The 23,810-nt window shown below is 40.5% G+C and overlaps 1 protein-coding gene and 1 long non-coding RNA gene across 3 annotated transcripts in view; one reads left to right on the forward strand and one right to left on the reverse strand.

Annotated features, from left to right (window-relative positions):
• Nucleotides 1–201: 201 nt before the first annotated feature.
• Nucleotides 202–23,810, reverse strand: part of SMPD3 (sphingomyelin phosphodiesterase 3) — a 67,888-nt gene continuing 44,279 nt past the window's right edge. Inside the window, exons 4-7 of one of the 2 annotated variants that reach the window (XM_033940135.1) lie at nucleotides 22,144–22,233; nucleotides 9,663–9,726; nucleotides 8,659–8,821; nucleotides 202–1,155 (exon numbers count right to left, since the gene is read on the reverse strand). In XM_033940135.1, the coding sequence (XP_033796026.1) occupies nucleotides 1,054–1,155; nucleotides 8,659–8,821; nucleotides 9,663–9,726; nucleotides 22,144–22,233 (419 nt within the window). In that variant the 3' untranslated portion in view covers nucleotides 202–1,053. Of the gene's footprint in view, nucleotides 1,156–8,658; nucleotides 8,822–9,662; nucleotides 9,727–20,342; nucleotides 20,418–22,143; nucleotides 22,234–23,810 lie in introns of those variants that run through there. The other variant, XM_033940136.1, reaches the window with a different exon arrangement.
• Nucleotides 11,599–23,810, forward strand: part of LOC117358659 — a 47,528-nt gene continuing 35,316 nt past the window's right edge. The window contains exon 1 of the long non-coding RNA XR_004539052.1: nucleotides 11,599–11,715. This is a non-coding gene — a long non-coding RNA (uncharacterized LOC117358659). The remainder of the gene's footprint in view (nucleotides 11,716–23,810) is intronic.

Raw genomic sequence — 23,810 nt, forward strand, 5'->3', positions numbered from 1 at the left:
AGATTATGGTGGATAAAAAAGTTTTTAAAAAAAGTTTACCTAAATAACTGCAATAAAAGAATGTGGGCCAATGAGGAATAAAAATACCGGTATCCCTACCTCTATTGAACATTACTAAGGGTGGAGGAGGTGTACCTGAGGCCACATTTTGCCAGATTTGAAATATATGAGAGCATGTGGAACAACTTGTAATTTTGTGGAGAGGGATGATGGATACTGTGGAGGTTGGGTGAAGTATTGGAGACTTGATAAATGAGGTTACAGCACTTCCTCATGTCTACAAATAGCAATCAGATACACTATGAACATGATGCAATGGTGAGCTTCATGTCTGATTTCTCTAAAATTATCCTAGAATGCAGATCGGAGAAGCAACAGAATACGTAATCTGCAAGTTGCATAAGGATTTCAAAATAAAGGTAATAAAAAAAAATCCTGACAAAGCCGATAGAAAATTGACTAACCATTCCAAAATGGTGGTAGATAGTCCTGATCTTTTCCTTCCTAGCTGCTCACTTTTCTTTTTCTTATGTTATTGTAATGGCTATTTTCTTTCAAGTGTGTAACATGCAATCCGTGTGCATGCTAGTGATGCAGGCATGCTCCAACAACATTAATAGGCTAAAAAAGTTTTAACTTTTCAGAGATATACAAAGAATTTATGCAAAAAAAACGTTGAACACTATCTCACCTACCGATTACAAACTAAATTGTGCTATAGAGTAGTATAAAAAGATGTCTTCATAAGAATGGCACTGGTTCAAAAGGAATTAGGACTTTGTTCCTCTCAATCCACAGTGAACATTTCCAGACACAGGCCTGCTCTGATGGCTAGGCAACTTGCAACTGTAGCTTTTACTAGTCCCAGCCCTCAAATTACTTTTTCTTTCAGGTCCTCCTGTTGTCATGTTATAGCCTGAAAGCCCAGTGGGTCAGGTTTGCTCTCGCTTACGTGGCACCCGTAAGACTGGCTTTTTCATTCTAGGACAGAGGTCACAAGTTGAAACTTCATCTCTCTTAGGGTCTTCTCTAAGACAGAGCTCTGGTTTATCCTTATGAATCCTCTTCACCAGCAGAGACCATCAGACGCATAGCAACTGGCACATGATCAGTCAGTCCTGCTAACTGGGTAATAAAACTGAACTCCTCCACTTCCTGCAGTAACACAAAAGGAAAGAATCTATTTTCAGTACATTATGAACAGACAGGATACAAATTAAATCGAGCACCTGAATGTAAATCGCTTCGAATAGAAGTGGTATATAAGAAATGTAAATAAATACAGAAAATGTTGGCATATATTGAACAATCATGACACTCCTTTTCATGTCATTTTACTCAAGGGATTAGGCTTTTTAAAATTATTTCATGTTCTGCATGTGGATAAAGGTATGCACATTGTTTCACAACAGCTGTACTTTCATAGGTGGCTTTTAAGCACCATTCTTAGCACGGGAATATGCCTAAATATATACTTTTAAATAATCAAAACTACTACACACATTTGCCATAGAGTACCTGGGCAAAAAAGTGGTTATTTTTTGATGCTGTAGTACATGAATTTATGTGAATACATTTTTTTATTTTACATTAATACAAAATATATATATATCTGGTTCAGGGATTACCAATGATTCACAACCACTCATGCCTGTGCTACAAGTTTGTCAGCAGGAAGATTATTAGAGAGAATAACAGAAAACATGACATAGACTATGACGAATAACCTTTCATGGAATTCTGTATTATTTGTGTGCTGCATGCAATTAATCTTGCCCCCACCCCAAATAATTATCTTCTTCTAGAGTCTATGTGACTGATTAAACTGTGAAAAAGGTTTGTATTCTCCATAAATCCAGGTAGTAGAATATTAGAGATAAATAGTTGGCAGTTTCTCTAGTGCCCCCCGATTATTCTTAACTGCATCCTAATGGTATACATTTAAATGCTCCTTATGGTAACACTGTGTCTTGTCTTATTTTTCAAAAAAATCCATCTAAAAAATACAGTTATTGCTTTCTTTTTTATTGTATTTAAATTTATTTATATCTCAAACAAAGCAAGAGAAAGAAATATAGGTTAAGTAAATAAGACAAGTAGCAAAAATTAACCCCCCTTTTTATGAAGCCATGCTAGCCTTTTCTTAATCACCGGCCATGGTGGTAAAAGTTCCGATGCTCATAGGAATTCTATAAGCATCAGAACTTTTACCACTGCGGCTGGCAATAAAAAACGCTAACGCGGCTTCATAAAAGGAGGGGTAAAATAGTACTAAACCATACCAGCCCATATTAAGGGGATGAGCAATGATAACACTCCAGGAAATCAACAAGGTAACCATACATGTTATGACTGACTGGGAGATCCCCCATCTTGACTGTTAAAACCAGATATAGTGGTAAGATAGAAAACCACCAAAATGGTATTGATTATAGAGGTGATTTCTCAGTGAATTGCATGGAGAGAAGGAAGATCCTAAAATACCAAGACATGCAGTCTGAGACTCATAAAATGTAGCAGAAAGATACAGAAATATTTCCCATAATTTGGGGCACCACAGGCTTGATCGAAAAGAACTTCTAAGCACACCTGGATAAGTTGCTTACACATGTTACATCTTATGAACTCCAGAAAGAGGCTCTCGTTAGTACAATGCAAGGGCTACAGTGAGCATTGGCAGTACATTTGAGAGATCACACTCCACTTACCCTGGCTTAGGAGTTCAAAACTAACCCATTTGGGTAAATGCCCCCCCCCCATACTAAACTAGATATTGAACAATTACCTTCCTTCATCAGCTACCTGCATTCTGAAATATATTAGCTAGCAATTGATCCAAATGAGCTAGATTTACAAAAATGTACATTTGGAAGGGAACCTTTAAAAAGATTGCCTCTACCCCCCAAATCTTTTAGCTGTAAAAAAGCTTAGTGAGATAGAGTAGGTAATTTTTTTTTGATCTTTTCCAGATAAGCCCCGCCAAAAAGTTAACCCCCGCCACAGTTTTAGCTAACACCATACTAAGTGAATACTTGGGGAAAGTGATATACAAGGGGGGGGGGGGGGCGCAGCCCCCCCTTGAACCCCCCCGAGTCATTATTCAAATCATGTGAATAATTTCCTCGGAGGGCTTCAATAGTTTAATAATTTATAAGGTGGCGGGGCTTAAGTTTTCGCCCGTGCACTTTTTGCATTAGTGGCAGGGCTTATCTGGAAAAGACCCTTTTTTTTGTGTTCCTGGAGGGCTTACCATCTCTTAAGTAGTTTGCCAAACATCACAAGGAGCAGCAGTGGAATTTGGATCGGGTTCTCTTGTTCTCAGTCCACTGTTCTACTCTTGAACTTTATGTACAGGGGGGGGGGGGGGGTTCAAGGATCCCAGTTATTAGAGTTACTTGATTAAATGCACTATGACTGCAATCCAAGGTAAATTTACAGCACTCCAATCAATGCCTGGATCGGTGGCTACTAATCATAGACCCTCAAGGTTTCAAAGTGATTGGGGATGACAGACCCAATAAAAATGACCTCTTTCTGGACACAGTGAAGGGGCTTGCTATTCATTTAAGAAACAGCTAAAGACTTGGTGTTTCAAGGACACTTTGAAGGCATTATAGATTCATATTTGCTTTTTTTGTCAGGAGGTGGGCACATTTAAGAAATACAAACCATTAATCAATCTCAAGCACAAATTGCTACTTGGCTTCAAAATAACAGGTTACACCTTAACCCAGGGGTGTCCAATGTCGGTCCTCGAGGGCCGCAGTCCAGTCGGATTTCAGGATTTCCCCAATGAATATACATGAGGTCTATTTGCATGCACTGCTTTCATTGTATGCTAATAGATCTCATGCATATTGGGGAAATCCTGAAAACCTGACTGGATTGCGGCCCTCGAGGACCGACATTGGACACCCCTGCCTTAACCTGTCTAAATCCAAAGCACTACTATTTGCCAGGTCAAATGATCAAAACCTTTCCTTACCTATTTATCTCAATAACATACTCATACCCTTGGTAAACTCTGTTAACATGTTAGGTGTTATACAAGACCATAAACTAAGGCCCCCTTTTATCAAGCTACGTTAGGATTTAAAAAAAAAAAATCATTGACTGCTGCGGTAAAAGCTCTGATTCTCATAGAATTCCTATGAGTGTTGGAGCTTTTTCTGCAGCGGCCAGTGATAAAAAAAACCCCTAATGTGACTTGATAAAAGGAACCTACATTTTCAAGAACAGATTTCCTGTTATCCTGTGCAGTTTCTATAAACTAAAGAAGATCCGTTCCATCAAAGAATTACTAGAACCACCATCTCAAAACATATTAATTCACTCATTAGTTGTATTACGACTTGACTACTGTACGAGAAGGTGCTGAAAAGTTCTCAGCCCAACCAACCAACTTCCTAAATTCTGAGCGCTATTTTGCCACTGGAGCTGAAAAGAGTGTTATCTGATTTTGTTAAGAGACAAATTTACAGAAACAAAATTCTATGTTTTGACATTGTTTCAGATCATTGATTGAACCATATCCAGGTCATTCTCTTCTTGGTTGGGCTGAGAACCTTTCAGCACCCACTCATAATGCATAAAGATATAAGTCTTCAACTCACTCAGAACACTGCTATAAAATTGATCACAGGTACCCATAAATTCGACCATGTTACCCCCCTCCCCTCCACTCATATCCACTCACTGGCTCCAGATAACATACAGACTCACTTATAAAATCTTCCTTCTTGTATTCAAAATTCACCAATAACACATTCCTCTTTATTTGGATCACCTCCTTATTCCCTATGTCCCTTCACATTTCCTTTGCTTCTGCCAGCAGAATTTCTTGATTATCCCAAATACCGGACAAATCACATATAATACCATATGACACACTATCTTTTCAGTCACGGGACCTTCACTTTGGAATGCTTTGCCCTCACACCTGTAACATGAATTTATGTTAGGCAAATTCAGATCTGCCGTAAAAACTTTTCTTCTTAATGATGCATACAATTAATTTCCCTGTTTTCTTTTCTCCTTCAGTTCTTAATCCCTTCCTTACCCTTACCCCATTATTACATCTATCTATCTATATACACCCCCCCTCATATATACTCAAATATAAACCAAAATGGGGGTCTCAGTTTATATTTGGGCCAGTGCCCAGCACCCACCCTCCCCCTCTTGGACTTGTTGCAGGCCTCTGCTAGGCCGCCAGACTCTGTACCCTGTTCCCCCTCCCTGCTCTGTCCATTGTACCTCCTCTCTGACGATATCTTGCATTCCGCCGCGCCTTCCGTATGACCCATGTACCTGGAATTCCTGGTGGTCCAGAGGTGTACCGAGCAGGAGCGCACTTTGGGCGCTGCTGTTCGGCTCTGAGTGGCTTCCTGAATGAGTCCCACAAATTCTCACAAGACTCACCACAGCCATTCAGGAAGCCACTCAGCACCGAGCAGCAGCACCCAAAGCATGCTCCTATTCGGTACAGCTGAACTGCCAGAACTATGGACAGCAACTGGCTCAGCAGCGGGGCAGGAGTGCAGAAATCTTGCTCCTGCCCGCTACACCTCTGGACCACCAGGGATTTCAGGTACGCGGATCATAAGGGAGCACAACGGCATGCTGGATATCAGCAGAGAGGAGGTACAATGGACATGGCAGGGAGGGGGGACAGGGTGAAGAGCCTGGCAAGGCAGAGAGGATAGGGGGCTGGGTGCAGTGCCTGGCAGGGAGGGGATTGGGTGCAGAGCCTAACAGGGGAGGGAGGTAAGGGGGCTAAGTAGAGTGCCTGGCACGAAGGGGAATGGAGCCTGACAGGGAGAGAGGGAAGGGGGCTGGGTGCAGAGCCTGGTAGGGCAGGGTATTTGAATATTAAGCCACCCGTCATATTTGAGTCAAACATTTTTCCTCCTTTTTTTTAGAAGAAAAATGGGGGTCTTGACTTATATTTTGATTGACTTATATATGGTATTCTCTCCCCCTCAATATTGTGGTAAATCACCCAGATGTTCCCACGACGGGCGCTATATCACGTCTAAATAAAATTTGAAAACTTGAAACTATGAGTGTCAAATTATTTTTTCTGTAAATCACCTTGAGCTTTTTGGGTGGGGCATGTCATCAAATATTGTATTGTAATGTAATATCAGCACCCGCTATATCCACAGAGCTGGCTCTTACGCTACTAATCATTTTCATGTAATGGCAGACCCGATACTGGATTCACTATATCCTGCCACATCATCACTATCCATTTACCTGCCATATCACCTGCCATAATTATTTCTCTTCCTTCTGTCATCCTCCCTCCACCTTGAGGAAAACGCTGATGTTGCTTTTCTCTCTTAATATCCCTCTGGGGCAATAATCTATCCCTCCTATATCTCCAAGCATTAATTTACCTTATTTCATCCCGTTCCTAATTTCATGCAACCCTGTGCAAAAGTACAGGGCTCTGCATGGCTCTGAACACAGAAGAAATCTGTCAGAGGAGGAGGCTGCTCCAGTGGGTAAGCACTGCTCACTGACTGCCCCTGTTCACTGGAGGACAGCCAGCAGGCTAAGATGTATCCAAAGAGAAGACAAAAGTGACATTTGGCAAAGATTCACTTCTATAAGCTACAGCTGCCCAAGTGTTTTCATTACTGCCTGCTTGACCGGTGAAACAAGATTTCTTGTTGGGTTTTCATCTGAATGAGCAATGTTTGGAAGCTATATTACCGTATTTGCCGGCGTATAAGACGACCCCCCAACTTTTACAGTTAAAATATAGAGTTTGTTATATACTCGCCGTATAAGACTACCCCTTCTTCCGATTCGCGACCCCCCCCCCCAAGCCGGCAAAAACAGCTTTGCACCGCAGGCCCAGCCGCCCAAGACGAGTCGGAGGCCCCTACCCGCCGCATCCTGCACGTGGGCAGACTCAGCACAAACGCTGCTGATGGCCCCAATCGACACGCTGACCTCCCCGCGCACGCTGACCATCTTCTCTCTGCCTGCACTTTCCCCGCGGCCCTCTTCGGCGACTCGGCAGGGGCAGCGATCAAGACAGGCTGCAAACGTCGGGACCTTCCCTCTCTGAGTCCCGCCTATTTTGTTTCAACTTCCTGTTTCCGCATAGGCGAGACTCACAGACCGCCTGTCTTGATCGCCCGGGGCTGGGAGGAACAGAAGATTTCTGCAAACACTATCGGGGCAGAAAATTTAACGGGTCCATCTCGCCGGTCCTGTGCGGACCGGCAGGAATTTTCTGCGGACCGGCACCGGTCCGCGGACCGGCGGTTGAAGAACTGTGATGTAAACAGTACCCGGCGTATAAGACGACCCCCGACTTTGGGGAGGATTTTAAGGTACTGAAAAGTCGTCTTATACGCCGGCAAATACGGTACTTTGAGAAGAAGCTCAGATTTACAAGACGGTGTCAGAAAAGTGACCGCCGGTGTAGAGAATGACATGGGGACAAATGTTTCCCTGGCCCTGCAGGAACTCAATCTCCCCGTCCTATCCCAGGGAGTTTTGTCGCCGTCCCATTCCTGTAAGCTCTGCCTTAACCGCACAAGCCTCGAACACTCGTGATTTTTTAAGTATTTGAGGCTTGTGCATATGAGGATGGAGCTTGCAGGAACAGGGCAGGAAAAGAACTTGTGGGGACAGGACGGGAAAAGGAGTTCTCGCAGGGATGGGGAAAAATTTGTCCCTGTGTCCTTCTCCACTCTAGTGCATCTTTAACCCAGCTATGAGTGTTTCAACTATGCTGCAAGTTTTATGCCAATGACTGATTTCATGACAGCACTATACTACCTATGTTTATGACTGTTACTTTATTCTAAGGCTTTTTCTCCACCTGCTACCGCTGCAGTTAGACTGTTATACGCTCTCTCTGTGGTTTCAATCCTTTTAAACAGTAAAGTAGAGTTAGTACATCTCTGCTTCTGCCATGGCACTTCCCTTGTTGTACCTCAAATCTCCCTCTTAAAGGTTATCAAATGTTGGCGCCTGTCACATGAATTGCTTGAATTGAGGCTCAATAGAACCACACTTCAGATCTGTGAGCCTGCATGCAAAACACAGTAATGTTTTAGGGAAAAAACAAAAGGAATTGACCCCAAAATATCCATTAAAGAAGAAAATCCAGAGAAAACAAAAAAAATCTCTGTGGAGTGACGATGTTCCTAAATGGACTTTATTTGAAAGTGTCAAAGTTCCAAAGGTACACTGAAATCATCCACATAAAATAATTTCATCCACATAAAAATAAATCATCCACATAAGAGCCTTAAAGGACCTAGTCCGCTAGGGATACAGGACTAGGTCCTTTAAGGCTCTTATGTGGATGATTTATTTTTATGTGGATGAAATTATTTTATGTGGATGATTTCAGTGTACCTTTGGAACTTTGACACTTTCAAATAAAGTCCATTTAGGAACATCGTCACTCCACAGAGGTTTGGGTTTTTTTTTTGTTTTTGTAATGCTTTAGGGCTCACAAATGTATTGTGCACTTGGTGAATCAGTGTTCCGTATAATCGTTTACATGTCTGTGCACAGCAGAAATGGGCACTTTCGAGTAAAGTTATTTCTATTTCTTAAATTTACTTGGGACTTTGCAGCAGTTGTTCAGTTGATTCATGATTCAAGTTAGTTGATTGTGAAACTTACCCCTTTCCATTCAAGGCTGAGTCTCTCTTCTGAGTAAAGAATGTAATCAATCCTTCTGCCACTGCCCTTCAATGGTACTTTCCTCCCCTTTTGACTTGGACAGTGATTCTTGCTGGTGGGATAGACTAAATATTCTTTCCTGCTCTCTTCATTTTCCAGAACCCTAAGTCAAAGAGACAAGCAGTTAAAATAGGTCAGCTGCAGAGCTGAGACTCCCTATTGTACCTCCAGTTTAAAGCCTATGCGATAAATTTTCAGTCTGATAGGCATGTGCATAATTTGAGCATGCATGAGGGATGCAGGCTGGTGAATGGAAGCTAGCTACCAACCTCCCCAGTGTTCACATAGCACCGGGGTCTCTGGTAGAAGATGTCTTTACCTAGTGGGGCTTGGGAATCACCAACAGCCAAGATATTTTTAATGCTGGGGGAGGAAATGCGTAGGACCACCCAATCCACTACTTGGCCTACCCAGAAATTCACCTCTGGCTAAGCTACTGGATTGTTCCCCCCATCCCCTGAGAAATTAAGCCCTATATATAACACAGAATGCTGAAAAGATCTCTATGGATGCAAGAGGGATAGATGTCAAAAACAAGATTTGTTAAAAACAAAAAATTGGTTTGGTAGAGGTGATGCTAATGTTTTTAAGAAATGTGATTTCAGAATGATTATATTCTCTGCCTCAAATAAAAATCCAAAGGATTAGAACTAAGTAGTTCCCAAAACGTGATGGTCCAGTCAGGGTAAAGGTATCATCTCTATCAAAATTATTTTGCTTTGTTTTTCCTTTTAGCAAATTTTAGAATTCTGTACATCTGTGAGCAACAAAACAAGGGGAATTTGCTGGATGTACATACAAACATCTGTAACAGTGGTCTGTACTGCCTATATGCAAAAATGAGTAACTGTAAATACATAAGGAAAGTATAAAGGTTTAGGTCAATGACAAAATCTTTACTAAAGACATTTGTGACACTAAGCATTCCTAGAATGATGACATACTTCTGCAGACTATCTGGATTGCACACTTCTTCATCATATAATCCTTCAGGGTCTAATAAAGTACCTGCGAATATAACAACAAAGAGAGGTCAAGGCATGCTTTGAACTTTTCCATTATTAATATGTAGAATGCTGCATACTCAGAACTACAGAGTAATAACACCAACACACACACATGCACACAAAAGAGTTTGGGTCAATTTCCAAAGGTTTGGCTGGCTACCTTTAGCAGTGAATTGATTAAACTTCTGACTGAACATTTCCCCCACTGACTGGTTAACTTTATCTGCCTAAACTCAAAAGGAAGATAGAGGGGGGGGGGGGGGGTGCGCTAGAGTGCCTGAGAGGAATGGCAGCCTGATCGAGTTGCTCTCCCCACAGTGTTATTAATTTCAAAATAAGGACTGAACATCGATTAAGAAATTCTTCTGGAACTTATTAATTCTACTATCAACCTTCTTTACTACTGGAATATCTACATATAAAAAAGTGATGGCCACCAATAAAACTGGAAAAAGGCACAAACCGGAGCCCAGATCTCCCTCCAAGACACCTCTGCCATTGTCAGAAAATGGCAGCATGTCTGAGGTTCTTGCTGAACTTAAAACCTTGAGAGACCTCATGACAGAATCCAAAGAAGAAATAATGACTGATACAAGAGACATTAAAGAAGAACTTTCCAACCTGACATCTGAGATGGCTCAAATTTAAAATCCGGGTAGCTGATCTTGAAGTTAAAGCAACTGCTACTGAAGACAGTGTTAAACAGATTAAAGGTCAAATTAAAAAAATAGCGATTTTAGAACAAGAAATTGCTGATGCCAGCGACCGTGCCCGAAGGAATAATTTGAGAATTCTCGGGGTACCTGAAGGAAAGAAGGCACTGACATTGTTAAATTTGTGGAGCTGCTAATACCAAAGGTGCTTAATATCACCTTTGAGAGGGAATTTGAAGTGGAGCGTGCTCACCGCATCCCAGCAGCAAGGTCAGCTAACAGCAAATATCCCAGACCTCTGATTTTAAAAGTGTTGAGATATCCATAGCTGCTGCAAATAATGCAGAAGGCTAGGTCGCTAGCTCCGATTCAATATGAAGGCAATACCTTGCTCTTTGTGCCAGACTTGAGCAAGAGAACTGCTGAGGCAAGAAGGAAATTACTGGCTTACCGCCCTCAACTGAAGAACCTTGGAGCCAGATTTGGTATCTTTTACCCAGCCCGTATGAGAGTCACATTTCAGAATACTACAAAGGATTACACTAACCCAAAAGATCTGGCTGACTTTCTTGAAAAGCACAGCCCAACTCCAATAGACAAGGCTTGACACGTGGTGGGCCAGTGAATACTGCTGCTTTGAAAACACCATATTGGAGTGCCTTTCATCTAAGAATAATATCACTTACAGCCCTTAATTGCTGATTTTGTCCCCTTCTGATGTTTTGAATGCCTGACCTGATTACCGATTTACCTCCGTTTATGACTTGTTCTTATCTGTGACTCTGCTGAGCTGTTACTTCCTGTTTACTTCTCCAGTCCTGCTCTCTAAAATTTGCCATGGCAGTTTACAAGATGGAGCCATTCCTTCCTGGGTTACTGGACTATTTTCTCCTCCTTGGCTTTATTAATGATCTGCAGTAACTTTTCTTCTACAATTACAGGATCTTTTGTGGAGTGGTCAATTTATGCACAGGCAGCTTTGTTTAGAACTGCTTTCTTTGGATTGCCTATGTTTGAGATGATAGACTCTGCAACTTATACAAAACACTTTTACTGCTTTGCTCACACAGTTCATTATGCTACAATCACAGAGCCTCTTATATCTAGATTGAACTAATTACTGTGTGCAACTACCTCCCCCCTCCCCCCCCCCCCTGCTTTTCTTCTCTGCCTAGCTTTCGATTGTTTATGTTAACAAGCATGCTAGTTCACTGCTTATAGTTGTCCCTTTGAAGTGCAAACTACCTTGCTCAGACCCTGGGCTTGATTTCCTGGCCCTACTGCAGAACAAGACCAATTCTCCCTGCTCCCATTACTTAGGACAGACTCGCTGTATGGTAATTTTTTCCTTTCCTTTTTTTAAATCTTGTTGACTGCTGATACTCCTGACAAATTTGACTAAACTGAACCCATAATGTGTGATTCTGCTTTGACTGACATTCAACACATTCTTTGAGTCAGTTTCATATATCTAGCCACTTGATATGCTAGAGCTGTTTATGGGTTAGGAGTGGAGTATTGGCTCTCCTCTCCTGCTAACCTATATCTCGTGTGATGAGAGAATGTATTAGCACCGTTCATTGTTTTATATCATGGCAATCGCACATGGCGCTGATTTCACTGTCATCCAAGTTGCTTTGTTGTTTTGTTTTTTTTGGTGGTTTTTTTTTTTTTTTTCCTCCTTACCTTAGCTCAGGGGTGTCCAATGTCGGTCCTCGAGGGCCGCAATCCAGTCGGGTTTTCAGGATTTCCCCAATGAATATGCATGAGATCTATTAGCATATAATGAAAGCAGTGCATGCAAATAGATCTCATGAATATTCATTGGGGAAATCTTGAAAACCCGACTGGATTGCGGCCCTCGAGGACCGACATTGGACACCCCTGCTAGCTTAACCAGTGAGCACCAGTACCTTTTCAACATCTAATCTAGTAAGCTCACCTGCTTACTACTTTTAAATGACCTGCTGATCATTCTGAAGCTAGGCAGAAGGATTACTGCCATGTTAAGCATATTTTATATATTAGACTGTTCCAAACACCTTATTCTAATGCCTATACAGCTTTTTGTGCAATCACTGAATAGTGCTTTGCTTAAGGTACGAATAATTGCTGTGAAAGCTGTCTGTTTTCTTGACCTTTCTCTTATGCTTGATCTGAATTACTCTGATCGCAACTTATGCTATGGATCATTAAACTTAATCGCCTCACTGAAGCTCCATGCACCTACTAGCAGGTGATTGCTGGTTAGTATGAGCTGCTACTCCTACTGTTTATGTTGACTTGTGATTTTATTAGCTTGGATAATACTTATAAGAGTCTGCCCCTTAACTCTGGGTGCCTCAATTGATTATTGCACCTACCGGACTAATTTCAGCAATTACTTGTTTTGTTTAGAAGCTAGACTTGGTTTCCTAATTGTGTTATTTGAAATAGGGAGGCTTTCACTAGCCTCTCTATACTTCTACTGTATTTGCCTTTCTATACATCCGTGATCCTGCGGCCTACTGACTTCTGAGGATCAATTATCTGCTTGAGATGTGCATAGTATGGACTTATTTGGTTGGCTCACGATTATATTTATTAGGTCCGACCCCCTTGGCTAGCAGGCTATACACTTCCATTTTGCCTATGTATGATTGCATGAGATGTCTGCTCTCTCTTATGTGCATTGTTTTTATATCTTGCCTCTGATAACCACACTGCTTGCTATTACTATGCAACAACTATAAGCTTGCAAAGATCTGCTATTGAAGCATTCATATTATTTTTCTATAACTGTGCATATGAATATTACTTACACATTGTTGATAGTTTTTTTGGTTTTTTTTATTTTTTATTTTTTCTCAGTCATTCCTGTGATGATTACTTGCTTCTGATGTCCTTAATGTGCAAGATTGCAGACTCTATTATAACTTTCCTTTCACAATATGCTTCTTTTGCAGCCTTTGGAGTGTGGTTTTCACTCACGCTCATTGCCTATATATTACACTTTTGATTGGACATAACGATTGATGTTACTGTGTTAAAATTATATGCTGGCACGGATTTGTTATTGATGTATACATGCTACTTTTCCCTGAAAATACCTATGGTCATTACTTTTCTATGTTCCTGTTATGTCACTTTTACAATGATTACCAACTATTGATGTTCTTATCTAGTTTAGTTCCTCTTCTCTGACGCTGTGGGGAGACTGGCTTGTGCTGGCTGGTTTTCCTTTTCTTCTCTCTATCCCATAATGTGTTTTTTTGCGGGATGTTTTCCCTGCATGGGGAGTGGTGGCATGCCTGCAGCTTTACCTTGCTATTCCTGCACAGAGTTGACACCGGAGGAAAGTTCCCTTGAGCCATTGAGATTACTACTATGGATAGATCTTGTCACTATTCGGACACTTGTCAATGACATTTAATATAATATCACTGAATGTCAGGGGCCTTAATAATGTTATTAAAAGGAAGAAAATTTTGTCCTACCTAAGCTCCTTACAACCGGATGTTATATTACTACAGGAAACACATTTGAGTGCTACGGAGGCTAACAAAATACGGCTTCCATGGGCCCACTTGCCTTACTCCTCTCCTGCAGCAGGGAAAAGAAATGGGGTCCTTACCCTAGTCAGAAATAGACCAGATGTCACTGTTCTGTCGTCTTCTAATGATGCTAGTGGAAGATGGGTCCAGGTTAACCTGTGTATTAATAAATGTTCTGTATCTGTTACTAATATTTATGCTCCAACGTCGGATTGCCCTGAGTTTTTTGAGGAAATTGCAAATCAAGTTGTGAACTCTAACTCTACTTATCATATAATTGCTGGCGATTTTAATCTCATTCTGAACCCGAGCATTGATAGGATCTCTTCAGCAACATATAGACCAACGAAGGCAAGTGCTGCTTTGCTAGATATAATGACACAGCTGGAGTTAACCGACGCTTGGAGAATGCTTCATCCGAATGATAAGGAATTCTCATTTTACTCCCCGCCACATGGATCCTATTCTAGGATTGATATGTTTCTCATAAGCACCTCACTACTCCAGTCCCTTACTGACTCCTCTATCTATGAAATATCCATATCGGATCATGCCACTATCATGCTTACCCTGGACAATTTAGTATTGCCTATGCCATCCAAATCATGGAGGTTTAACTCGTCACTGATTTCAGAAGATGGATTCAGAGAGCACGTGGAAAAAGCTATTTCCGAATTTTTTCTTTTTAATATTCCTGAAGATACCAGCTGCAGTGTCACCTGGGACTCCTTCAAAGCATACATCAGAGGAGTGATCATGTCGTTCAGCTCGAAGGTTAAAAAGAAAAATGCTGCAGAACTCCGAAAACTTGAATCTCTGATCAAAACAAAAGAAGTTGCGCACCAATCTGATATCAACAATCCTCTTCTCATGGGGGAGTTGCAGAGATACAGATTTCAATACAACTCTTTATTGAGGAAAGCTGCAGCTCATTCTGTATTTCTTCAAGCAGCCCACTACTATGCGGACAACAACAAGTCGGGTCATTTATTGGCTTCATACTTAAAGCATAAAAGTGAACGTCAGTCTATATCCAGCTTGACCCAGGTAGACGGTACAGATATTTCCACTACAACTGAGATATTGCAGGAATTTAAACAGTTCTATGAAGTCTTGTACACAACTGAATCACATAATGATAATCCACATGCATTTCTAGAACAAGTCTCTTTGCCTTTTCTGCCTGACTCCGATCATCCTAAATTGACATCCCCTATGACGACTGCAGAAATCATTGACATCATCAACGAGATGGCGACAAATAAAGCACCAGGACCAGATGGCATTACTGTCAAATTTTACCAAGCCTTTAAGATGACATTGGCCCCTCTTTTGCTGCAGTTTTTTGAACATCTTGCATTGCAGGGGAAAGTAGATGGGACTTTTACCGAAGCGACTATAATTGTGATTCCCAAACAGGGCAAAGATCCTAAACTTGTTAGTAATTATAGACCACTCTCGATGATAAATGTTGATGCTAAAATTTATGCTAAACTACTGGCCTCCCGACTACAGAAAGTTTTACCCTTGCTGATTACTGAGGACCAAACGGGTTTTATGTATGGTCGCCACTCCTCCAACAACACACGCACCCTGTCTAATATTATATCTGTATGTCAGTCTAAGTCCCACAAACTTGCCCTATTAGCACTAGATGCTGAAAAGGCTTTCGACAGAGTGGAATGGCCCTTTTTGTTCGCCACCCTTACTAAATATGGCTTCCCCTCACAATTTATTCAAATGATTAAACTAGAAAAGTTTGCATCAATGGACACCTTTCTGCCTCTTTTAGACCATCGAGAGGAACACGACAGGGATGTCCACTCTCGCCACTGTTATTCAATTTAGCTCTAGAACCATTGTTGACTGCTATCCGTGCAAATGACTCCATCAAGGGATTTGTCCATGAAACCATGAAGGTTAAGTTATCTGCATATGCTGATGACATAATACTTTACGTAACTCCTGATTCAATTCCATCCATTCTCAACGTGATAAACAGCTATGCCTTGGTGTCTGGATATAGACTGAATACATCAAAATCTGAGATTATGCCGCTGAATTGTGCTCAAGACAAACATGAAATGGACTCACACGGTTTTCTTTGGAATCCAACAAAGATTAAATATCTAGGTGTTTATGTGGGCCCCACTCTGGAGGATATGGAGCAGTACAACACAGATTATATTCTAAATACCATCAAGGATTCCACTCGGAAATGGTCACCTCTCAAGTTGACCTGGTGGGGCCGACTGGATACCATTAAAATGATGCTACTTTCCAAAATAAATTATATCCTGAGCATGATTCCATTTTTGCTCAAACGACATACATACCATGACATTGAACGCTGTTTGAGTGCATTTTTATGGCAAAATAAACAACCACGAATTGCGTTGCATAAATTGAAGCAACCCAAAGAGATGGGGGGAGTAAATTTCCCAGACTTTTTGCACTATCACCAAGCTTTCATTATGCGCCATGGCGCGATGTGGTTAGATTCTAATTCCAGTCCTAATTCTCCCATCTGGTTAAAACTGGAAAAGAGTCTGCATGGTTCAACTCGCCTTGCCTACACTTTATCTGTACCTTTATGAGCAATGGATAAATGCCAACCCATTTTCTATTCCACTCACGAAGTACTCAAAGTCTACGACAACTTGTATGAAATTAAATGGCATGAATCTCGTCGAATCTTGCTGTGGCATAACGATCATATCAAGATACAGAACAGATCACTTGATTGGAAGTTGTGGCAGAATTGTGGCATCTGGACTCTTCAAGATTTACTAAAGGACTCCCAATGGATGACCTTTGAGGACCTTCACACTCGCTATCATTTGCCTCATCATCAACAATATCGTTGGATACAATTGAGACACTGCTTAAAAGCTTTGTATCCGGATGTGGGGAAATTGGGAACTACTCCAGCATTGATTTCTCAAACTTCGTTAATCAATAAAAATAAAAAAGGAGTCGCCTCAAGATGGTATGTTCTATTAAGAAAATCTTCAAATTATTCCCTGTCGAAGGTGATGAATGCCTGGCATGGAGATTTGGGACTATCTTTAGAGGATGAAATTTGGCAGGCAGTCTGGAAAAATTTGTTTAAATCCTCTCGATCTGCCAGCATTCTTCAATCTATGTTCTTTATGTTGCATAGAACTCACTGGACCCCAATTAAGGTAGCAAAACTCTCAACTGGACTTTCTCCCTTGTGTTGGTCTTGTAACATGCAGGAGGGCACTTTAACACATATGATCTATGATTGTGCACACTTAGTGAATTATTGGAATACAGTATGGGAATCTATTTCTAAAATACTAAACATAGAAGAGCCTCTGAGTTTACGCATTATTATACTAGGTCATCATGGCCTCCTACATTTGCTGCCTGATCACAATGCGAGACTGCTCAACATATTGATATTTCTAGCCCTTAAAAATATCTTACATTGCTGGAAAGACATGTCTAAGGTGAACTACAACACATGGTGGAATACGCTATGCCTTACAGTTAAATATGAAAGCGTTATAGCGGAAAAACACAAGGCCACAAGCTCCTATACTAAAATATGGAGTCCGGTTAACTCCTATTGCAACACAGGCTGACGACATTCAGCTCATGTGCGGAAACATGATTGTCATCATTTAAATCTGGCTCATTCCTTATGGCTCATTCCCAATGTTTGCATGAGTCTCCGGTGTCTCTCTGTGCTTTGGATATTACATGTACTTTTGGCTGCGTGTTGTGCTGCTACTCCCCTCTTTCTAGATAGGCATGGGTCTGCCTGCTGTATCACATTATGTAGATAATTTCTTGTGACTCATTGCATCGGTGCAGCGTGCATGTTTCTTGCCTTGTTAACATTTATTGTACTTAATATACCAAACTCAATAAAATTTCTTGAACTTAAAAAGGAAGATAGATCCTGCATACAAATACTACCCTCCTCTACCTAAATCCTCCCTACCAATTCTTCCACTCACCCCTCCTACCCACCCTTTCCAATATCCCTTGCGCCTCCCCCTCCCAATTCTTCCAACTCTTCACCTATCCCCATACACTCCCACAGTATTATCTATTGTGCCTATGTGGGATGTAAAAAAAAAAGGAAGCCACACTACAGGGCTCTTCTTCAAAAAAGATAGACATCCAAAAGACAGCATAAACCAGCATTTGGATGTCTTAATAGTCAAAACGTCCAAGTGGGCATTCTCAAAACAGACTTTCTAGACGTCTTTCTGGTCGTTTTGGCTTCAGTGTGTCTAAATCTTAAGGGGGGGGGAGGTGTTAGAGGCTTGTTTTGGGTGGTCTTAGGACTTGGCCGCTTGGCAGGGGTAATCAAACTTTTAAACAAATGTCCAGGGCTTTTTATTAGACATTTGGAGCTAGACTTGTTTTAAAACCATCTACATGCTAAAAAGGTGCCAAACTGACCAGATGACCACTAGAGGGATTAAGGCATGATCCCTCCCTTAATCTCCCAATGGTCATTGACCCCCTCCCATCACTCAAAGATGTGAACCCCTCCCTGTCAGCTTGTATGACAGATTCACATGGCTCTCATACATCAGCACAGCCGAGCAGAAGGGCACTCTAAGGATTCAGAGAATGTCATATTAACAATCCCAAGTACAGATGTCATTATAACATGTTTATATTGTATGGTGAGCCTTCCAAAACTTACTGTACCTACATAAAGATGACACCTGCAGGCATAAAGGTTATTGTTGTGGTGTACAGGTGGGTATAGTAAGTTTTAGATGGGTTTTGGAGGGCTCACCATACAATATAAGTAAGTTACAGTGACATCTGTACCTGGTACTTTTACTATGACATTCTCTGCAGTAATCCTTAAGAGTGCCCTTCAACTGTGCTCAGAAATGCTCAGCTGTCTGTGAACAGTTTGCTAAGAATGCTGGCTGCTTGGATGTCCAAAAAGATTGCTTTTGTGTGTTTTTCATATGGACATCTTTATATTTGAGAATGGCCTACAAAATATAAACATACTAAGGGTCCAAATGTTTAGATAACAAATTTTCAAATAAAAAAGATAGACATCTTCCAGTTTTGAAAATGGACGTTTTCTCTCAGGATTTCTAGATGTCTTTCCCAAGACATCCATACTCCCATTGTCCTATTGAAAATGCCCTTCCACATGTCTGAGTTCCTGCACCCCACCAACTGCATCAAAAGATCAATGCAGCAATAATAACCTAATGAAGTGTCCTGAGGGATCCACAGTCAGTCAGGTTTTCAAAATATCCCTAATGAATATGCATGAGGCAGATTTGCTTATAAGAGGGGTGACAGGTATGCAAATCTGCCTCATGCATATTCATTAGGGATATCTTGAAAACCTGGCTGGCTGGGGGGTCCTCCAGGACAGGTTTAAGAACCACTGACCTAATGCAATGATGTGAAACATACAGTGATAAACATCCCATCTGCTCTTAATTTACCTTACAAATCTCCCCACTTGGTACATCAAACAGACCGCATATTGAAAGAAACAGAGGAGCCACACTTTCCATCTGATAGTCTCATTATAGTTAGTGCAGACTGGGCTGCCTGCGCAGAATCATAAGATTTCCATTGACCATTCAAATATATTTTCAAAGTTGCAAGATAAATCAACATGAACCTTATTTTTGTTTCTGACAATAATAAACAAATATGATGAAACTTCCTCTTCCTCTCCTGTAATGCCAAAGAATAATCTTGGAACATTTCAACTGCTGCTTCTTCGTACTGAAGAGTATCCTTATATTTATGACATTCTCACAAAATCTCAGCTTTATGAACAGAATTGTGGATTTTGACTACTATGGCATGTAGAGAATGTCAGCCATCTTGAATGCGGCCCACTCTGGGTGCTCGCTCTAAACAAAGTGGGCCAACCTTGTCAGACAGACATGAGACATTTTTCCAAGAAAGTAGATAAATTCTTCTCTAATAGATGCTTGGGTAAGCCCATAATATGCAAGCTTCCATGGTGGGAGCGATTTTCTAAATCATCAGTTTTCTCTGCCTATTGTTTAATTTGTGCTTCCAGCATGGAGTCGACATGTTAGAATCCTCCAGATCCAACACCTGTTGTTCCAGTGCACTTGATTGCTCAGGGTTTCTGCAAGCAAAGCTTCCACTGCCATCTTGTGTGTTGATAATTTGTCCAAGCTTGGGTGTAAAGCCTTGCTTACCGCATGTGTTAATTGCTGGTCAGTAAAAGAAGATGACAGCGGGAGTTAAAGCTTCACCATCTTATCTTTATTATACATCTCTTCTCCAGATTTTGACACAAACCTGTCCATATGCGGATCAGCCTAAATCCTGTGCAATGCCCAAACAGCAAAAGGCAATACAGCACAGGGACCTTAGAGTGGCACAGACCTGCATGCTGCTCTCTCAAGGCATCACGTGATCTCTCTCATTTATTTATTTATTTAAAAACCTTGTAGCTTGCACTATCTATTGTATTAGGCAGCTAACAATAAAGCACACACCTTAAAATAAAACATAAAACCATAAATAAGTGGTACATCCAAATAAGCATGAAACATATTTTAGTAAACAGTGCAGTAATCTGATCATATTTTATCAAAGGATTATAACAATGAATGCATCCATGTGAACCTATTACATAGGATTTTAAGAACAACCTGACCAGTTAAATTTATTAAAAAGTCTTCATAAATAAATAGGCTGTAAGATGTTTCCTGAACTGGAGAATGCTAGCAGTGCTGCACAGTTCAAATGGAAGAAGTGAATCTGCAGTATAATTTTATTTGATATACTGCCAAAGGACACTATCTTAGCAACTTACAAAATATTAAAAATACAATAATAAAACCAGAAAGGAACTACAATTCAATCTAATAATAATTTCTCTGCTGATAGTAATGTGCGAGAAAGATGACAGATCTGAAGAGTAGTGGCCACTGACAGAGGAGTGTCATAATTCACTGCTTTATGTGGAAGAGTCAATGCCTTAAATTAAAAATGCCGCCTGACACGGAGTCAGTGCAGTGTTTTCAAAACAGGGGAGATAGGATCAAATTTAGTTAGTTCAGATAACACTCATGCTGCCGCATTTTGTGCTACCTGAAGTGAGTGCAATAAGGATGTAGGTTGCCCCAAGTACTGTACAATGAATTACAATAGTTAAAATGTGGCATAACAATAGTTTGGACCGCTGTCCTAAAATTCTCTGCAGATAATAAATCCCTTAGGGCCTCTTTTGTCAAGCTGCAGTAGTGAGAGCCACACAGCAAATGCACCAAAGCCCATTTAATCCCTATAGGCTTTGGTGCATTTACCACACTGGACTGCTCTAGTCAGTTTGATAGAAGAGGCCCTTAGTCCTCTAATGATTTTCAATTTAGAAAAAATACCTTCTGAATAGTACTTCATAACTGTGGATAAAATGACAACAAAGAGTCTAGCATAACTCTAGACAGTGCACTCCCTGAATAATAGGTATGACCAGCCCATCTGCATTAACTTCAGATGAAGTAAATGTTTGTCCTAACAGAAACAGAATCAGTGGTTTTTTTAAAATATTCAACTTAAATCTATTCATCAACATCCAGACTAGATGGACCATTCGGGTCTTTAACTGCCGTCATCTACTATGTTACTATGTAGAGAATAAAAATGTTGGTTATAAGTCCTGCCACATAAATATATTTTGAGGGGTGTGGTGATAATTTGAAGAATATGTGTGGTTCACCTGTGGGAAGTTTTTAAGATAGCTTTGTGGAGTGCAAGCTATTGATGAAATATTGGTACTTACTAGTTGTAAGATAAGTAGAATTTATTTCACAGTGGTACTGGGTGATAGATAGGAATGTAAGAAGTGCCTCCATTGTGTAATAATAATAATAATAATAACAGTTTATATACCGCAATACCGTTAAGTTCTATGTAAGAGCTCTACGGTTCTGAGCATTTCTTTCACTGCACATATATATGTTTTAAGCATTTGAAGCTTGATATATTTGGTAAAAAGGGGTTTGAAAAGTATATTGAAAAATTTAGGAGTCCTGAATTTGTTGTTTAATGGAACTCAAACACTTTCTTAGAAACGGAAAAAAAGAACTGAAGATCATCAGCAAAAAACCTATACTGCATCTCCAAACATGCTAGGAGTCGACATACAAGAGTCATAAACATTAAACAAGAGGCATTTCTGAACCACAGGAATGATGAAAGCTATCCAGAAAATCTTACCAATTGCCCACGGTTTTTCTTCCCCAGGACCGAGCCGGCATGGATCCTTGTAGTGTGTAAACAGTGAATGCTGCTGCTCAAGCTTGTCTTCTATAATGAAAAGAACAGCCCCACTGTTAAGCAATTATTTATCTAAACTGAATCCACACACAAAAAAAACCCCTGATGCCTCTATATTCTTCGCTATATTCAGTCACTGCTTGATTACTGTGTTAAACTTCCTGTACTACTACTAATATGTTTTCTACTAACTTATTGAATAACAACACCCAAATGATATTGAAACCAACACTGTGGGTAAAAATCAATAAAGGTCCCTATGGACAATTTGTGAAGCGGTAGCTCTTGTTTGTATGAATTTCCCCTGATGTAGCAATTTCACGAAACAAAGCCTTGTTGGAAATTCTGGATTTGATTATTTCTTACGAAAGATTCAGTGGTTACAACTTCAGAAGATTGTGATTCTACAACTGCTGAGATTTGTACCGACACAAGTGGAAAGAAAACTTTAAAAGATAAGTGCTGGTCTGCTTTAAACATATTTATGGATGATTTAATGATGGACTAACTTGAATTAGCAAAAACAGAGGTTTTGTAGACCACGGATGTTTTTTCCTATGATAGCTTACATGCAATCATAGAGTTCCTCTAAGTACTCAAGTCCCTTGGAAGAAACTGAGGTCTTTTCTCCGTAATTGATAGGGACCTTTATTGATTTTTACCCACAGTGTTGGTTTCAAGAAATGAATATCATTTGGGTGTTGTAATTCAATTAATTGGATATTCAGCTTGTACTTATTTATTTTTTTTTCTACTAACTTATGTCATAGAAAGAATTATTATACAGGCCAAAAAAAAAAAAATTTTTCTTGATGCCTTGGGTTTTTTGACCTGTTCCTGGGGTTATTTGGAGCACTGATTCAGAAAACTGCATTGGATAGACCACATCAACTCTATATTCTTAGATATGGTTGAATTTTTGCCTTTGGGATAGTAGTGACAAACATGAAAATTGGGCAAAAATATATTGACCTCCAAGGGAATATATATGGTGGTTGGAGGACAAAATGTAATCAATGAACCTTTGGTAGCATGAGATAGAATCATACTGCCACCACTACATATAAAGCTAGGACTGATGAAACAAATTGTAAAGGCTTTGAATAAAGACGGTTCGTACACTGAATACATGGAGGGGCATAATTAAAACAAATGCCTAAGTCTGTTTTGGGCCAAGGGTGCTAATCACCCAAAGTCAGCAGCATCCAAAGTCCATTCCTGAAAAATACATCCCCCCCCCATTTTTTTTTTAAATCGTCTGCTTCTACATCTAGCTGTTTGATCGTCCAGACCGCCAGTACATCTATCTTTATACTACATTCTCGTCCAAAAAATTGTCCAAGTTCCAAACACCTAGAAACAGACCTTTTGGACATGGGAGGGGTCAGCAAAGTGATGGACTGGCCACCCATACATGGCAACAGAGTAGTGGGGCACTTTACAGGGCACTGCTGTCAACTTCACAAAAAGGGTGCCACATAAACATCTCACCACAACTCCCTTGCAGGTCATGGTGAGTCCCCCAAAACACCCCCAAAACCTACTATAACCATCTGTCTACAACCCCAATAGTCCTTAAGACTGCAGGTACCACCTATATGGCAGTA

Source organism: Geotrypetes seraphini, chromosome 4, assembly GCF_902459505.1.
Source record: "Geotrypetes seraphini chromosome 4, aGeoSer1.1, whole genome shotgun sequence".
NCBI lineage: Eukaryota > Metazoa > Chordata > Amphibia > Gymnophiona > Dermophiidae > Geotrypetes > Geotrypetes seraphini.